Source organism: Elephas maximus, chromosome 24 (genome assembly GCF_024166365.1).
Source record: "Elephas maximus indicus isolate mEleMax1 chromosome 24, mEleMax1 primary haplotype, whole genome shotgun sequence".
Lineage (NCBI taxonomy): Eukaryota > Metazoa > Chordata > Mammalia > Proboscidea > Elephantidae > Elephas > Elephas maximus.
The window spans coordinates 26,823,974-26,842,893 of record NC_064842.1 but is presented as its reverse complement, the minus strand read 5'-3'; the positions used below and the strand labels follow the sequence as shown (position 1 = coordinate 26,842,893).

Here is an 18,920-nt window from a genome sequence, read left to right as displayed (position 1 = left end):
TAAAACTTTAGTGAAGGTTTGTTTTTTTCTCAATTCTAATACTTTTTCTTTCCAGAATATTTACCTTATATTATTTAACTCCACAAGTCATATTTGTATGTGTATATAGCATAATTAAGATGCTCCAGTTTTTAAAGCTGTATATGTGCATGTTACATTTGTAGTGCTTATATATATTTTTTGTTTTTGTTTGTGAAGACAGAGTGTCACAATCCATCTTTTTTTTTTTTTTAACTTTAACTGCATTATTTTAATGTAATTGAGTTTTATGTATATGCTCACTAGCATTACAGAAATGTTGCTCTTGTTAGCTGCTGTGCAGTCAATTCTGACTCGTGGCATTCTGAATTTATCAACTGTTTAATGTATTTCAGAAACTCTGAGAAGTTTTACAAAATTAGTTAACAGTGTTAAGGGTGTATTCTTTTATGTAAAATATATTGATCCTTCTGTCACATTCATGGAGGCATCAGAAGTCTTTAAAATCTCAACATCTTTATAATGTTTGCATTCATGTGTTTTTCAGAAAAAAATTATTTTTAACTCTATGTTATTAATGCAAATCTATGTGTTATTAAAGAGCCTCATTAAAAAAAAAAAAAACCTATACTCAGGCTTCTCTTTTTCTTCTCTTAAAGTGAAAGAATCATTTGTTTATTCATCTGTATTTTACTAATATGGTTTGTTTTCTATGATTCTTTTTCTAGCTCTGTCCCTGGTCAGGGTGGTGGTGGTGTGTGTATAGGGGAGCGGGTTCTATTTGTGTATTGAAATAAATCAAATATAAAGCCTCTCTTTTTCATAAGTGTTTTAATAAATGTATTCTTGAAGTGAGTGGAAGAAGGGAGAACTCTGTGTTTATCAGTTAGCAATATAGTTCAATCTTTAAATTACAAAATGTAGAGATAAAAATCTTGTCTTTAATTTTTGTTCTGACACAGTATGAAAATACCACCGTAGATTTTTTCCCCAATTATACTTTCTTTATTATTTTATCCTTGATAAATTAAGATGATAAACATCTTTATAGTAGATGGAAGCTCTAAAAGTTAGCATAATTGATAATTTTAGAATTTTGGATAGCATTTTTCTGATAAGACTGTCGCTAACAAAATACTCTTGAAAATAATCGAATGGTCACTTATTTTCGTTTAGTTTTGGAAAAGTAGATATTATATGTGAATCACTTTTAAGTTCCATTCACTTTAGTATTATGAGTTTTGAATTTGACGTTGTTACAATTTTTTTTTATGATTTAATGAGTTAATGGGATAGAATGTTTAGAAAAGAAATATTTTATCAAATATGAATTATTTTAAAAGAGGAGAAGTAATTTTATTCTGAAAAGTCATTTCTGTTGCGTTTTGGGCATAGAAAAACTTGTAGAGGTGATGAAACCGTTGGAGAAATTCCAGGTAAAAAGTTTAGAATAGTTATTCAGTTTTACCATTTCTACTATTTGATAAGTCTGAAGTCAAATATTGTAAAATTACTTGACAATATTTGTTGATTTTTTTAATGATATTTTTGAGTATCATAAATTTTAAAGCCAAACTAATTTTCATTAGTAAAGCTTTTATTATTTTTTTAAGATGTAAATTCCAGTGTAGTCAGATAATTAGCCAGAAATACTTCCTTGGAATAAAATGCTGCCATACAATTTTACTTATCCAGAGAACAGCAAAGGAATTGTAATAGTTTTATGCATTAAATTTTGTGATGACTAGTATTATTATATCAACTGTAGTATAGGCCTTCTCCCATTTTTTATTGTGTCCTTTTTGTTTTTTTGGAAACCCTTGTGGCGTAGTGGTTAAGAGCTATGGCTGCTGACCAAAAGGTTGGCAGGTTGAATCCACCAGGATGCTCCTTGGAAACCCCATGGGCAGTTCTACTCTGTCTTGTAGGGTCACCATGAGTTGGAATTGACTGGATAACAACGGGTTTGGGTTTTTTGTTTAGTTTTTTTTTTTTTTTGGAATAATTTTAGATTTACAAATACTGTGTTTTAAAGTTTTTTTCCCCAGACATTCATAGTTATGGGTTTTAACACTCAGACTATCACTTAGCTCAACAAATGAATGTACCTATATCTCAGTAATATGTTTTTCTTCAAAGGCTGGAAAATGCTTCATGATGCTGTTCCTTAATCTAGATTTTAAATGTATTTCTTTTGGGTAATAGAAAAACATTTCAAAACACTGTTTCCAGTTAATAAGCAACTTTCCTAAATTAACACCCTTAGAATACATTTTTAAACTGATAGGAATTAAATAGAATGGCAGTGAGTGTCAAGGATAACATTAAAAAAAAAAAAAAACCCGTTGCTGTTGAATTGATTTCAACTCAGTGACCCTATAGGACAGAGTAGAACTGCCCCCTGGGGTTTCCAAGGAGCGGCTGTTGGATTTGGACTGTTTTTGAACTGCCAACCTTTTGATTAGCAGCCAAACTCTGAGCCACTGTGCCACCAGGGTTTCCAAGGATAACATAACAGTTCACAATTCCTTCTCACAAAAAATAAAAGTAAATAATAAGTAAAAAAATAAATGATAAATCATTCTTAATGTTAATGTTTACTCTGCTGGCAGTGGTTAAGCATTCGATTGCTAGCCAAAAGGTCGACAGTTCAAATCCACCGGCTGCTCCTTGGGAAGTTCTACTCTGTCCTATAGGGTTGCTCTGAGTTGGGATTGACTGGATAGCAATGGATTTTTTTTTTTTTTTTTTTGTATACATGATATAAGTAAGGGTGCCTAGGTGGCAGAAATGGATTGGATTGGACTACTAACCTAAAGGTTGATGGTTCGAACCCCACCAGTGGTACCACAGAAGAAAGGCCTGGCAGTCTCCTCCTGTAAAGATCACTGCCAAGAAAATCCTACGGAATAGATCTATTCTGTAATATCTGGTCACCATGAGTCAGAATCAACTCGACAGCAATGGATTTGATTTTGGTTTGTACATGGCATCGTACAGAATTTCTGGTATGAATAAATTCATTATTGCTGTTTATATGCTCCTTTTACAGTGGTATAGGGAGAAAGGTTAAAGTTCTGCCATCACCTTGAAGCTAAAAAACGGTCATGAAATTGTGTATCACTGATGTAGAGAAATGTTTGCAATTTATTTTAGGGGCCTTGATGCTCTCAGCAAGAAGGTGAAGGCTTCCAGCGTGGACTTGCCTATAGAGTCTGTAAGTCTCAGTCTGCAGGATCTGATTGGCTACTTCCACCCACCGGATGAGCATTTAGAACACGAAGACAAGCAGAACAGACTCCGTGCTCTGAAGAACCGCCAGAATCTCTTCCAGGAAGAGGTGAGTTCCCATCAACGCCCAAGTCTTTTCTGTTTTTCTCTGAGACTGTCACTTCATCATGGGGAAAATTCCTCATCTATTTTGCCTTTGCATTTTGGCGTACAGAGAAGCAGGCATACTACTGCATAGGAGAAATAGTCTTTGGACAAATCTTGCAATTATTTTTATTTCTCTTATCACAGATTATTAATTTTAAAAGATGAAACTCTTCACTCCCCTGGCAAGGGACATGTAATGTGACTGCCTGCTCAACCCTTATGCCAGTCATTCCTAAGCACTTTAGTTGACTTCATGTTGGCTACGTACATATAGAATCTTAAAAGGGCTGAATGATTAAAGGTTTCAGAAAGCATCAGGGCTTTCATACTGTTCCTCAGGTTCTTTGTGGCTCCTTGGAAGATGGTTAGCATCTACCAGAGAGCTTTGTGTTGGTTATGGAAGCTGCCTAGGAGGGGGCCACCCTTGGGAGCAGCGCCACAGCCTTCCTTCTTTGACAGGGCAACCCTACATTGTCCTTTTGCAAATATTAAGTTTCTGTGCATGATTTTATTTCACCAAAAGTTCCATTGCCAAAAAGAGCTTGAGTTCCCTATTTATGCACACGGTACCGGAAGGACCAAGTGACTTATCTAACGTCCTCATGGTAGTGTTAGAACCAATACCATATCAAGAGTTTCAATGGGAGGATGCCAGGGCTGATGGCAAACCAGGCTAGCTCAGCAAGTGTTCCATTCTTTTCAGCACTCCTTGTATGTCAGTGAAGCCCTGGTGGTGCAGTGGTTAAGAGCTATAGCTGCTAACCAAAATGTCGGCAGTTCAAACCTACCAGCCACTCCTTGGAAACCCTATGGGGCAGTTCTGTCCTGCCTGATAGGGTCACTATAAGTCAGAATCAACTTGATAGTAATGGGTTGTATGTGAGTAATGAATATTCCTGAGTCAGAGTATCTTTGTCACAGTAGCTAATAAAAAAGTTTAGATGATATTGCTGAGTTCCCACATTCTGCACATCTATGTTCTTCTAGTTTTAAAACAAAAATCGTTTGCCATTGAGTTGATTTCAAGTTATGGTGACCCCGTGTTCATCAGAGTAGAACTGTGCTACATAGGGTTTTCAGTGGCTACTTTTCGGAAGCAGATCACCAGACCTTTTTTTCTGAGGTGCCTCTGGGTGAACTTGAATGTCCAACCTTTAGGTTAGCACCCAAGCGTGTTAACCATTTGTACCACCCAGGGACTCCTCTAGCTTTAAAGTTGTTTTGTATTTCTCATCAGAAACCTTTGACTATGGCATTAATTTTTGAGGTTATTTTCACTGTGTATGCAAAGAAATTACTTACCTGGAGACCACACTGGCATGAAACAAGAGAAACGTCAGCCTAAGCCAACAATGACAATGTGAAGTAGTTTATGGCAGATTTCTCTTTTCATGTATGTTGATTTCTTAGACTACTGCATGTATTTATTACTTGAAAATGTAAAACCAAACATACAGATGTCAAGATGTACAATATTGATTTGAGCTAGTTTTTTTTTTTTTTTCCCTCTTGTAAGACAATCTGGATGTGAAACTAGAAATGCCATTAGGTTCATGGTGCTCTTTAAATTTTCTGTGTGAAACAAGTTAATATGATCAGTCAACTTTTTATAGCTCTTTCTTTCATGTGCTTTGCCCCACTTGACAATCTTGTTCTAGCAATAGTAATAAAAGCGTAAGTTCAAATTTAGAGCCCATCTTTCAGAGTTCTATATTGAGTGTGTTTTTGAATTTCTTTAAAGGTGTCTTCTCTGGAATTTTGCTTTATTTAATTTACAATATCTTCAATTTACTGCTGCTAATAGTACCGAGCCTAAGGATAAGGATCTCTTTTCATGCTTAAGATATAATACCATTATGGTTGATTCATTTCATAGAGTACTAAACCTTGTAAATATAAGTATAAAATATGCATTTATATATTGTCCTTCTGCTCCTGATTAACTGAGAGTGGCACTGAAGTTTAAAATCTACGTGAATTATTTGAAGAGTATTTTATTTGACAAGTGTGTTTCTTCCTGTCCTTTGAATAAACTGTCAATTTTCTTTATGATAGACAGACTTAATTAAAGCCAGACTTCATTTTTTAAGTCAAATTGGCATTTTTTTTTTTCCCTGTAAGCAGGATTATAGTTTCCGATGCTGAGTTTTCTTTTACCTTCCAGGGAATGATCAACCTTGTACTTGAGTGCATAGACCGGCTGCATGTTTACAGTAGCGCGGCTCACTTTGCCGATGTTGCTGGGAGGGAAGCAGGAGAATCTTGGAAATCAATTCTAAATTCTCTCTACGAATTGCTCGGTAAGACATACCTGATCGAGTTTTCAAGGCAACTGAGTTATGTCTACTTAGAAGGATCACATAACAGTTACAGCAATTTTATAATAAGCTTTCTATTTGAGGCTTTCAGCTTTTAACTTTAGCTGGACTAAATCCAATGATGTTTAATATTTAAATCCATCTCCCAGTGGGAAGCAACCAGAACAGTAGACTTTCCTTTGGTTAAGGAAGGAGAGTCATCTAAGGTCAGTTTTTGCTGCTTAAGGCCGCTAGTGGGTGCATGTTAAGTATTTCCCTTTTGGCTCTGGAGTTAGTTCTACAAGAGCCCCCTTTCTTCCTCACCGTCCGATCTTTCCAGAGATTTCCTCCAATCTCCTTCTCTAGTCTTTATGACAGACATTTGGCAACGTCTATGTATTCTTCACATATTTCAAGCACAACTTGCTATGGTTATACTGCATGGTACTAAACCGTGCAAATATAAGTAGGAAGTATGTATTTTCATATTGGCTCTATGCAAATGTTGGTTCTCATGATTTTTGGTCTAATGTATTGCAGTTAGCCTGCAATTAAAGAGGGACAGTTTATGACTCACAGAAGTAGCAGTAGGCAGAGCATCGGTATTGTTCGTGCTGGAGCCCCAGTTCTCAGAGAATAATGCTAAGGGGGCAGATGACAGCTGGCATGCAGTGAGGTGTTACAGGAGAGGGCCCTGAGCCTAGGGAGCCCGAATGTATTACCCTGGACAGTAAGCAGACCTGCCCTTTGGTCTGGAGGGAGGCACTGTCTTTTGTCCAAGGTGGTTTGCTCCAAACATCCTTGAAAAGGTTGTCTGCAACAAAGGCTTCCAGTGCCTCACTGCAAAACGTTCAAAAACACAGAAACCCATGGAGAGTTGTCTCTATCTGAACTCCAGCCCTCACCTGCGAAATCCTACATTCATCCGCTTCCATTTTAGAAAATTCCCCATCGCTTTAGAAGGTCAAATCAAATTGCTTAGCCTGGTATATAAGGCCTCAGCTACCCTTTCAGCCTCATCTTTACCCAGTTCCCTTTCTCCTAGCCTTTCCTCTTGCCATACCCCAGTCTTCTGAATATCCCATATACAGTCACACCTCTGTGACATTTTTTTACCCACACCTTTTCCTGCTTGATAAATTCCTATAAGTCCTTCAAGACCAGTTCACCTGCCACCATTTTTTGAAATTAGTCTCGACGTTTCTGCCAAATTTCAAGCAGAATTAAAGGCTTCCTTCTCTGTCCTTCCTTGGCACTTATTATCTACCTGTATTATAGGGTCGCTATGAGTTGGAATCGACTCATAGCAACCCTATAATACAGGTAGATAATAAGTGCCAAGAAAGCACAGAGAGAGAAGCCTTTATGAGTTGGAATCGACTCGACGGCAACGGGATTATAGCAGTAATCACGTTACTCCTTTGGTTGTATATGTGGCTGTGATCTCAAGAGCAAGAATTGAACCTTTCTGACTTGTGTATCTCTGTCACTTAATGTCTAGCACAGAGTAGGTACTCAGTGAATGTTTACTAATTAAGCAATCGAGTCCTTATAAAATAGGAAGGTATACCTAAATATACCAAAGAAAAAAAACCAAACCAGTGCCGTCGAGTCGATTCCGACTCATAGCGACCCTAGAGGACAGAGTAGAACTGCCCCATAGAGTTTCCAAGGAGCACCTGGCAGATTCAAACTGCCGACCCTTTGGTTAGCAGCTGTAGCACTTAACCACTACACCACCAGGGTTTCCTACCTAAATGTATAGAAAAGATATATCAATGTATTTTTATGTGAAAAAATGAAGAGTAGGCAAAATATTTGAAAATTCTCTATAATTGAACATCATTAAAATCTATAAAGTCCTAATACTATTCAGCAAAGAAAACTCTGGTGCCCACTAGAATTTTTAATATGTTTCCATTATATCAGGCTATTTGGTAGGCCGTTAAACCTAATGCACGCAGTTTGGTATTAACAGACAAGATGCATTATGCCAAAAGTAGGATTTGGCTGGCATTTCTTTGAACAGGACTGGGGACATTGTCTTAGGCTGGGTTCTCTAGAGAAGCAAAACCAGTAAAGCATATAAATATCTATACTGAGAGATTTATATATAGGAAGTGGCTCACATGGTTGTAGAGGTTGGAATGTCCCAAATCTGCGGGTCAGGCTAAAGACTTCTCCCAATTCACGTAGCCACAGGGGCTGGTGAACTCAAGACCAGTTGGTCAGACAGTAGGGCTCTTGTTTACAGGCTGCATTGTGAAGCCCAACAAATCCCAAGATTGCTAGGCAAGGCAGCAGGTGAGCTGCTAGCCCAAGTCCTAAGAACCGGGGATCAAATGAACAGGAGCCAGCTGCAGGATCTAGAACAAGCAAATTCGCTTGAGCCTTGCCAGAAAGTCCACTTATATTTCATGCAGGCCACAGCCCCAAGGAAACTCCTTTATAGCTGATTGGCTATTCACAGCAGATTCCATCATGGAGATGATCACATTATATCAAATCTTCATGGAAGTGATCACATCATCATACCCAGTGCCATCGAGTCAATTCCGGCTCATAGCGACCCTATAGGACAGAGTAGAACTACCCCATAGAGTTTCCAAGGAGCACCTGGTGGATTCAAACTGCCGACCCTTTTGTTAGCAGCCATAACACTTGAATGCTAAACTACATTGTAACTGCCAAATAACTGAGAATCATGGCCCAGCCAAGTTGACACACAACTTCAATGATCACAGACATTGATGCTATTTATAGTAATCTGGATTCACTATTTTACCCATAGCAATCATCAGGATAAAGATTTTATGACACCAAAATTCTTAAGAATGTATTTCTTTGCAAAATGCCTTATAAATAAACACTGTATTTCTGAATACAGTTGTTGTTAGCTGCCACTGAGTTGGCCCCCAAATTATGGTAGCCCCTTGCACAATGGAATGAAATACTACCCAGTCCTATGCCATCCCCATGATTAGTTGCAGATTGTACTGTTGTGATTCATAGGGTTTTCATTGGCTGATTTTCTGAAATACGTTGCCAGGCCTTTCCTTCTAGTCCATCTTAGTCTGGAAGCTCTGCTGAAACCTGTTCAGCATCATAGCAACTTGAAAACCTCCAGCGACAGGTGGTAGCTGTGCATCAGGTGCATCTGCCAGGAGCCACACCCAGGTCTCTCATGGGGAAGGCAAGAATTCTACCATTGAAACACCAATGCCCTCCTGAATACAGACTGTAGTATAGTAGTGTTTTCTACATCCCTTTTTGTTAAATTCTTCGCCAGATTAATTCCTGTGACAAACTAGATGCTTAGGTAAGGGAGTGCATCATCAGTGTGTGTTTGAGGGTAGAAAGGGTGTGTGCATAAAGAATATTTTTGTTTTAGGTTAAATGAATAATTTCTATTACAAGGATCAGCACAAAGCTGATTCGTATAAGGCAGAGGTTAAAGATGTCCCAAATGTCCAACTTTTCCAAGCTGTTGTACCACTGGATTGTCTCTTAACATCAACTACTCCCTCTTCCCTCAGTAGTCTCCCTCCTGTCTTTGAGTTCTCTAATTTGCTGCAGTGTCTCACAGAACTTACATACCGTATAAAGGAAATGGCTCACTCAGTTGTGGAGGCTGGCAAGTCCCAAATTTGTGGATCAGGCTTAGGCTTCTCACAAACCACGTGGGTGAAGAAGCTGATGAACACAAACGGCAGTTCAGACCACAGGCTGCTGGCTCACAAGGCTGTGGGAGCTGGCAAATCAGATCACACGATGAGCTGCCAGCCCAAGGGGCTGGGAGGCCAGTGAATCCCTAAATTGGCAGGTCAGACAGCAGGCCTCTGGCAAAGTCAGTTGATCACAAACTGGACACATGATCTTAATGCAAAGAGAGAGAGAGAGCCTCGCCAGGACACAGACGTATATCTTAGATGCAGGCCACACCCCAGGAAAGGACGTAACTTTAGTAAGAGTGGGGCTTATGTCACTCCTTCCTGCAAGGCTGGACCCAAGACACACCTTACATCAATCTTGCCTCATTAACATGTAGCGGTCAGCATCCACAATACATAAAATGAAAGACACAATACGGGGAATCATGGCCTAGCCCAGCTGACACATAAACTCAACCATCACAGGTTCCATATACCTTATTTGCATAGTTCCACTGAGTCATTGTGTGTGAATCACAAAGACCATGGCTAGAAGGGCCATATGAAGTAATTCATTGCACGGCATAGGTAAATCTAGATAACAGGCATCTTACTTGTGTTTTCACAGCTGCTCTGTCCATGGTCTCTGTTAGTTGGTCCCTTTAACATGTCCGTATGCCCATATATATCCATGAGTGATAAAAATGTATGAAGAGAATTAGAATAACTTTTTTATAATCATAAAAAAGTCAAGTCCAGTAAAGACAGTGCTTCATTTTTACCCTTCCAAGTGACTTATCCCTCATGCCTGTGCTCCATTTAGCTCCACAAAGTTATTTGGGCATTACATTTCATTGTTGCAGAATTGATTGAAGGAGCAATAATATGTTCTATGAAATACTGAAAAATCTGATGATTGCGGTACTTTTCATTATAATTAGTTTTTTTTTGTTTGATTTTCAATTGGAATACAGCTAGAGATATGATTTTGAAATGCTTTACCTTCTCAAGTAGAAGGGAAGAAGCAGTTGTAGGTTGAATGATATATCTATTAGGATGTGTTCAACTGGAAATAACAGAATGCTTAAACTCAATCTGGTTTAAACAATTGTTGTATGCTGTCGAGTCGACTCTGACTCATGGTGACCCTGTATGACAGAATACAAATAGGGTTTCCTGGGCTGTAATCTTTACAGGAGTGGATCGCCAAGCCTTTTCTCCTCCAGAGTTGCTGGATGGGCTCAAACCTCTGACCTTTCCGCTAACACCTGAGGGCTTAACCATTGCGCCACCAGGGCTCCTTGGCTTAAACAATAGAGGCGATTTATTGACTTGCACAACTAGCAGTCTATTGGTGGATTTGACTTAATTGTTAGATCATATACCATCATATTCGACTTGATCGCACTGGGTTCTGGGTATACCGTCAAGCACAGGTTTCTCTACGTCTTTGCTCTGACTCCCACTGGACCAGCTTCCTCCAATGCTGGCTTCCCTGTATGACCTTGGTTGGCTACTGTCAACTCCTGGTGCTACATGCCTCCTTCTGGCACACAGGAAGTGAAAGAGGGATGCTCCTGGAAATGATCTCCTAAGAGCTATTGTTGACTGCTGTCAAGCAGGGCTCAGCTCAAGGTACCCCCGTGCACAATGGAACAAAGCATTGCCCTGTCCTACACCATTTCCATGATTGATTGTGGACTGGATTTTTATGATCCCTAGGGTTTTTTATTGACTGATTTTTGGAAGTAAAGAGGATATTATTTTCTAAAACCTCTTGCTGTACCAGCCTTTACATCTTATCAGTCCAAACTGTGTGGCCTTTCCAGAATCAGTCACTCTGGCAAGAGAGATGGGAATTTCACCAACACTAGCTTTGACTGCTCAAGGATTCCCTTCTTAAATTGGAGTCAAGCCCGTGGACTGCTTGGCAGCCACACAGAGGGGGAACTGCAATGCTCATTACAGATGTTAACTCACGTAGTTTATTTATCCAAGAGGCTGTGGACTAAATTCTAATCAGAGTGCTTTTATCTCCTACCTAGCACCATGCTTAAACATAGTAGGCATCCAGTGGATATTCAATGCTAGAATTATTTAATAAGTATATTGTAGAGATTCATATTGAGGTTAGATTTTCACTGGCAGGTTATATTTGGCCATCCATTTATTTTATTAAAAACCAGTAGACCTATTACTTCTCTTCCAATATGTCCTTTTCTTGAAAAACAAAAGCTTAACCTTGCATCCATAACCAATAGCCTTTGAGAAAATGACCCTTCTCCTTGCCCATGAGGGTCTCAGAATCCCAGCACTGCCACTTGTGTCACTTTGGGCAGATTACCAAATCTGTGCTCAGTTTCCTCATCTTCAAAGTGGGAGAAATAATAGCACCTACTCTTTAGAGCTGTTGTGCCAATTACACGAGTTAATATAAGGCACTTAGAAAAATGCCAGGCGCAGAGTGAGTGACACATCTCCTGCCTGCTTCTCCCAGTGTCCTTTGGCATTTAGGTAGATTTGTCTCCCAGAGACACTTGGAGATTGGTCTGAATGTGTGAAAATCCCTAATTGTAAATTCCAGTATGGTCAGATAATTAGTCAGCAACATTTCCTTTGAATAAAATGCTGCCATACAATTTTACATATGCAGAGAGTAGGAATGTAATATTTCTGTGCATCAAGTCTTGTCATGACTAATAAGAATATTATTATATCAACTATAGTATAGGCCTTCTCCCATTTTTTATTGTCTTTTGTGTTTTTTAATAATTTTTTTATTTTGAAATAATTTTAGATTTACAAACACTATGTTTTAAAGTATTTTTTTCCCCAGACGTTCATAGTTACAGGTTTAAAACTCAGAATATCAACAAATGAACATAGTATACCTAGAGAGTGTAATACAGTGTTATTAAAACTGAGGTAGATCTATAATTTGGAAAATTATATGAAACAAACCTGATTGCTATTCTTGTTAGTAAGGCAATCAATGGAATGGTGTTAAGTGAAAGAAGAGCAAGATGTCTAACGTATGTTTAGTAAGATTCTAACTGCATAAAAGTAAAAAAAAAATTTAGAGAGATAGGTTCTTGTACGCACATTGGTGTTTTCTGAAAACACTCACAGGAAACTGTTAGGTGGCTCCTTTTTGGGAGATGGATTGTACACTTTTCATTTTCTGTGTTATGCATTTATTCTTAACTTATTAACAAGTATGGAGGCCCTGGTGGTACAGTGATTAAGAGCCCAGCTGCTAACCAAAAGGTCAGCAGTTCAAATCCACTAGCTGCTCCTTAGATATCCTTTGGGGCAGTTCTACTTTTTCCTGTAGGGTTGCTATGAGTTGGAATCTACCTGATGGGTTTGGTTTTGGGTTAACTAACATGCTTTACTATTATAATTGAAAAAAAGTGCTGAAAATATACGTCCAGTGCTAGACAATTAATGGTGAAAGCGAAAGAGTTAATATATTAATTCCCGTTGACTAAGAAAATAGAATATTTATATAACAGTGCAAGTAAAAAGAATCCTTCTAAAATATATGCATGGTAATTATAATGGTGGTTGTTTTGCGGAAGTAGAATTATGAGATTTTGTTTTTAAATGTTCCTTTGATGTCTCTTGATTTTGTATTCATGATAATGAATAGCTATTGATCTTGTGATCAGAAAAAAAATGGGTAAAACCTTCTGTTGAATATTGACATGGAAAAGAATTCAGAATCATCTGCTGCCCGTAGTTTTCACTGAAGTCAACGCAATCATAAGATAGGTAGCCATGTAGAACTGCAGCAGTTATTGGGGCTCAATAAGATGCTTACATCTCACTGTCCTTCTTTACTAAGCTGTTGAGAAATTTGTTTCAAAACCTTTGACTCCAAGTTTAAGAGCCATTCCCATTCTGTTAAGAAGGTAGGCACTAAATTCTCTGTCGTGGTTGTATGAAATAAGCCTTTTTTTTTTTCTTTCCAGCATGTCTATTTAGCATGATTAGAAAAAGGATAGGGTAGGAATGACAATATATAACCATTGTAGCATCTGACATGAATATATTTAATATGTGTTTTATGTAAAGAATGACAGAAGTAGATTTATGAGCCTGCCATCTGGAAGACTTAAGGATCTTATAGACACCAATTTTCTTAGCTAGAGAGGCATTGCTGTGGCGCGCTTTCATACATCTTTTTCTGACATCCACACGATTAATCTGCAGGAGGCTTGTAAGCCACCGTGATTTTCTAAAGGTGTCTGAGAAATGGCTCTTCGGCAAGCTCTCTCTATGAATGCTCATTTTATGACGATGCGAAGTATGAAACAAGGAGGATAAATTGCTGCCCTTTTTAGTATGGCAGAATTTACCCATTTCGGAATCCTTAAAGACTTGCAAAGATGTAACAATTAGGGATTTTTGCACATCCAGGCCAATTTCCAAGTGTTTTAGGGAGGCAAATCTTCCTAAATGCCAAAGGACACTGGGAGAAAGCAAGCAAGAGATGGGCTTCAAACACACTCAATGTCAGATCTTGTGTAATTATGGATATTTCCTATCTTGTTCTCCAGGAAATCCTGGGAAGGCGTTTTATAAACAAGACACATTATTTTACTACCTTGGTAATAATCTCATCTCTATGAAATTACAATGGCAGCCATACAGTATCAGGAACCACCCTTCTTATCGCTTCTAGATATGCTATTCAAGCAGCAAGAAATTGTGTTGTGAGTCATAATGGCATAGTACCTAAGCACAAACTCTGCAATCAAACAGCCTGAGCTCAAATCTTGTCTAATTATTTGGGATCCTTGTGATCATGAACAACTTGTGTGTCTTCTTACGTTCTCCTTCGCAGGAAACCTGTTGTTTGCCTTTTGGTCAGGGTAGGAAGGAGGATATATAAGGAGATGAGGCAATTCTTTCTTAGCTATATGGAGGTCGAAACCCTGGTGGTGTAGTGGTTGAGTGCAGTTCGAAACCACCAGGTGCTCCTTGGAAACTGTAAGTGGCAGTTCTACTCTGTCCTATAGGGTCGCGATGAGTCGGAATCGATTCTCCGGCACCGGTTATGGAGGTCAATTCTTACTTGATTATGTGGCTTCATGCCCTCTGGCTTTGGCAAGAAGGTTAAATCTGACACCCCTGGGGACCCTGCAGTGATTTTGAGCTGTCTTTCTCTTGTGGGCATTTTTGGAAGCTCCCAGCTGGGCCCCTCTGCCCTCACTTTCTGTGACAGGGCAGCTGCAACTCTCTTCTTGGTGCCTGTTTGCAGGTCCTTCCTTAGCCCATGTATAGCCTCTTTTTTCTGAAGTCTTCACTTCCTAAAGCTAGAGATGGTGCAATTGAATGGACTCAAAGTGACCCAACAGCGGCTCTCTCCCCATCATAATCCATGGGAAATACTCCTGTGTCTTTGTCCCAAAACAGCCAAGGTGTAGGCCAACACACTCAAGCAGTTAATAAGCACTCCTCTCACCCTCACAATTTCCTGGGCCTGGGTCATCATACCCCAGTTTACAAGATCCCTCAACTGCAAGGATAACTTCTTAACCTCTCCAAGAAGCTTCTATGACACTACCCTCTTAAATTCTTATTAAGACCACCTGATCTAATCACATGAAACTACTCCATATCAGCAACTAGACTAGTGTTTAGCCACACAACTGAGAACCAAAGCCTAGACAAGTTAACACATAAAATTAACCATCACAGGATTGTAATTGCACCTTATAACTATGGACTCTCCTTCCTCTGCTCTTAACAGGAAGTAAACAAGCAATATCCTCAAACTTTGGTTCTTTAAACTGCTTCCTACTACTACCGGATTTTAAGAAGTGCTCTTATGAAGATATCTTTTCATCTTTAAATGTCATATTATTTGGAAATATCATCAACCCTTCATAAACAATTTTATTGTTTCTGGGCAATCATATGGGTGTAAGAGTAAAATTTATTTTAAAAATATATTTACCAGACTTGCTTTGAGAAATTAAATAATTTTGAAAATTTAGCAGTTTTAAATTAGGAGTATAAACTGGGTTGGAAGTGATCCTAAAGGTCATGTAGGAATTTCATATCACGTGGAGTTCTTTTGGTCAAAGTGTAGAACCCGCTAGGTTAAGCGAAGTTAAAATAGTTTTTTTTTTTTTTTTTTTGGCTAGTATTTCTCACAGTCTCAAATGCGTTGTGAGTGGGAAGAAGAGATAGAAAAAAAAAAAAACTGAAGTTCAAACTTATTGGCCCTCTGCCCTCCAACCTTTTTTCTCATATAACATTTAGTTATACCTCTCAGTGCTCTAGGTTCTTGTGGTACGTTTTCAGGAAAACTAGGTGCTTTTAGCTTCTTCATTATACTGGTGAAAAAATTGAGCCCTAGAGAGATTAAATAGAGTCTCATGACTAATTAAAGGCACTGAGGTGAAATGTTACTTTATGAAATTACGTTCCTTCTAATGAGAAGTGCTTTTTCATTCCCATTAGTAAATATCAACCTGTGTTTTAACATATTAGTTTTGTAAATATGTGTATGTATTTGTAAATGTTTTAGATATAAAGTAGAGATATTTTGTTCTTGAACCAATGTTTTAGAGATACTATTAGCTTGCCTTGATTTCTAAACTATAGGAAGGAAAATCACAGAACTCTGAAATCTGTTATTTATTTATTGCAGCGGCTCTAATTAGGGGAAATCGTAAAAACTGTGCTCAGTTTTCCGGCTCCCTTGACTGGTTGATCAGCAGATTGGAAAGACTGGAAGCTTCTTCTGGTATGTTTTCCAGTTATCTCTTGTAATCACATATTCATATTTCCTTTTGCCTTCCGTCCCGTAAGACATAAAAACAGACTCTGAGGTTCAGTGCAATATCAATGTTTTTCTTTTAATAAGCTGCATATTTTTATTTATTGGCAAAATTATTCATGTGTTTACTAGTTATTTTAAAATAGCAATCTCACAGTCTTCTGTCCATTTACATTTGAAAAAGAAGTCTAATTATGAAGTCCTGTAATCTGCTAAAAAGTCACAACTCTCATTTTCTTTTTAAATCAATTCCAAAACAAACAAAAAAAAACCAAACCCAGTGCCATCGAGTCGATTCTGACTCGTAGCGACCCTATAGGACAGAGTAGAACCGCCCCATAGAGTTTCCGAGGACTGCCTGGCGGGTTCGAACTGCTGATCCTTTGGTTAGCAGCCGTAGCACTTAACCACTACACCACCAGGGTTTCCTTAAATCAATTACTCCTGATATAAAAACAAAAGGATGAGTTTAGAATTCTCATTTTTTTCCATGGGTCCAGGAGATTATCTGGACAGATTTGGGAAAAAAAAAAAAAGTGTTCCAAACCATATGGGTGAGTATTTTATTTAAAAGGCATTTAGTAAATGCTAATAAGCTGTCTGTGTCATAGTAAAATAGTTACAGACCCAACTCCCCATTGCCGTGGAGTGGATTCCGACTCATAGCAACCCTTTAGACAATAAACCTGATACTCTGTCTCTGACAACTATGTTCATTTTATCTGGGGATTGTGAAGGCTTACAGGTGACCGCCACACCTGCGTGAAATCACCAGCACTCCAGATTGCCTCATGACACCCCACACAGAATCCAGTGCTCTTTGTATAGTGTTTTATTAGTTGTCCTTCTATAGCGCTAATGCCTCTTTGTGTTGCATTATTTTTCCTGTCAGCCTTCTAAACAAGTAATGAGTTCCTGGAAGGCAAGGGCATTATTCCGTTCATCTTTGTGTTCTCTCTTCATAGTGTGCCATCTAGCCCCTAGGAGGTGCTTCCTCGTATTTTGTTGAACGAATGAAAGAATGTTTGAATTAATTTAAGAAAATGCCATTGTTAGCAGAATATCATTCCCTGCCTTTTGGACATATATGATCTTCCCCAAACACAATGATTTTTTTTCAAGTATTTTTCTACTTTTTGTGATGTCAGGTTGTATGTAGTCATTTGATGAACTAAACTGTTTAGTTTTATAAAATTCATGATCTTCCTACCGTGACTGTCATTAAAATGCTAATAATGAGTTTTAAATATTTGGCAGTAAAATCTCAGGGGGAATCTATTCTCTTGGGTTCTTCTATATTAAATAGGATTTCTAGATTTTACAATCATGATTTCACTTATTAAGTGAATTCTGTTAAGTAGTAGTAATGACAATAATAGTTGAAGTGTCTTCGGTGCTTTTTATGTCTTTGGCATGCACTCTGCATGCCAAGGACATGTGTCTAGTAAGTGTTAATGCCAGAACTCAAACCCAGGCATTTGGACTCTAGTGCCTGGGCTCTGAACTACCTACACCATTTCACTTGGTGAAAAAATGTGGTAGCAGAAACTATTTTAAAAAAAGAAGACCCTGTTATACTGGGTGACTTGACAAGTTTTTTGCGATGGAAATAAGACATGCTAGTAGTTATTTAGTTATTCCTTTCTTCTTCTTAAAAATGGTCCCATTGTAAATGATCTTAAAACATTATTTATGAAGTAACAGGCAAAACTTACAGGAGGTACATGATACTTGGGTAGAGTTTATCGTTCCCTTGTATGCCTTCATGCATAAAACAATCTAACTGGTTATCTCTGAAAAGATGCTATAAGTTCAAGTGTTTATTTAGAAGGAATAAACACCTTTCTACAGGTTAAGTAATTTTGGGGTCTTATATTTTCTCTTCAAAGTTTTATAAAAATTTGTAGCTTACTTTTTATAGATATTATTGGTCATTTCAAGGGCTTTAAATAAATTGTGGTTGACAGTCACCACGAAACATCAAAACCAAATTAAAAAAAAAACTATTTAGGTTCTTTAGTAAACTCAATATAAATTTTAAAGGTTTTAGTGCCTTTCTTTTAGTTTTGTAGACATTAAGAAATTGCAATGAGATGATTGATTTATTATGACTAGGAAATGATAACTAAGACTTTATTTGTATAGCTCTTTGACGCTTATTTTTTGTTTTGTGTTATATTTATTTGTTTTCTGCTTTTTTTTTGCATTATCTTTATTTTCTTAAATATCTTATCTCTTTCAGATTCTGTGTTCTTTAAAGGCAGTGACATACCTTGTATATTTTGGTGTAAAATAAGTACTCAATAAATGTTTAATGGATGATTGTATTACAATTGCTAATTGTGAAAATTGAGGTAGTAGTTTAATCTATGATGAAAATAAGAGTGAAGTGGTAGACTGAGTTTCAACAGAATAGTTTGAATTAAGGTGCCAAAGGTTTCTAGATGTGATGAGAAGGTATATTTAACAGTGAAGAGAATTTGGGAATTTGAATGATAGTGCAAGTTTGTTGCAGAATCACCAGAGAGTTTTCTAGATTATGAAAATTGTGAGTAGCCAAAAGGAAAGAATCAGGATAAAGGGCAGGCAGTAATTAATGGTACAGGATCCTACAGAGTTTGGATGATCATGTATAAACAAACAAACAAACAAAAGGAAACCCTGGTGGCGTAGTGGTTAAGTGCTACGGCTGCTAGAGTTTGGATGATCATGTATACCTGTGAAAAATTTAGTTCTGGCTTTCACATTAAATGGAAGAGGAGAGGAGTGACTTGATTGCCCCTGGCAATCAACAATAGAGGGATCGAAGTGGGCTGGGAATAG

General features: G+C 37.9%; 1 protein-coding gene across 6 annotated transcripts in view; it reads left to right on the top strand.

Annotated features, from left to right (window-relative positions):
* Window positions 1-18,920, top strand: part of RYR2 (ryanodine receptor 2) — a 750,192-nt gene that overhangs the window by 399,499 nt on the left and 331,773 nt on the right. For all 6 annotated transcript variants that reach the window (XM_049868553.1, XM_049868552.1, XM_049868551.1 and 3 more), the window contains 3 exons: window positions 3,136-3,319; window positions 5,522-5,657; window positions 15,969-16,064. In XM_049868553.1, coding sequence (XP_049724510.1) covers window positions 3,136-3,319; window positions 5,522-5,657; window positions 15,969-16,064 — 416 coding nt within the window. The remainder of the gene's footprint in view (window positions 1-3,135; window positions 3,320-5,521; window positions 5,658-15,968; window positions 16,065-18,920) is intronic.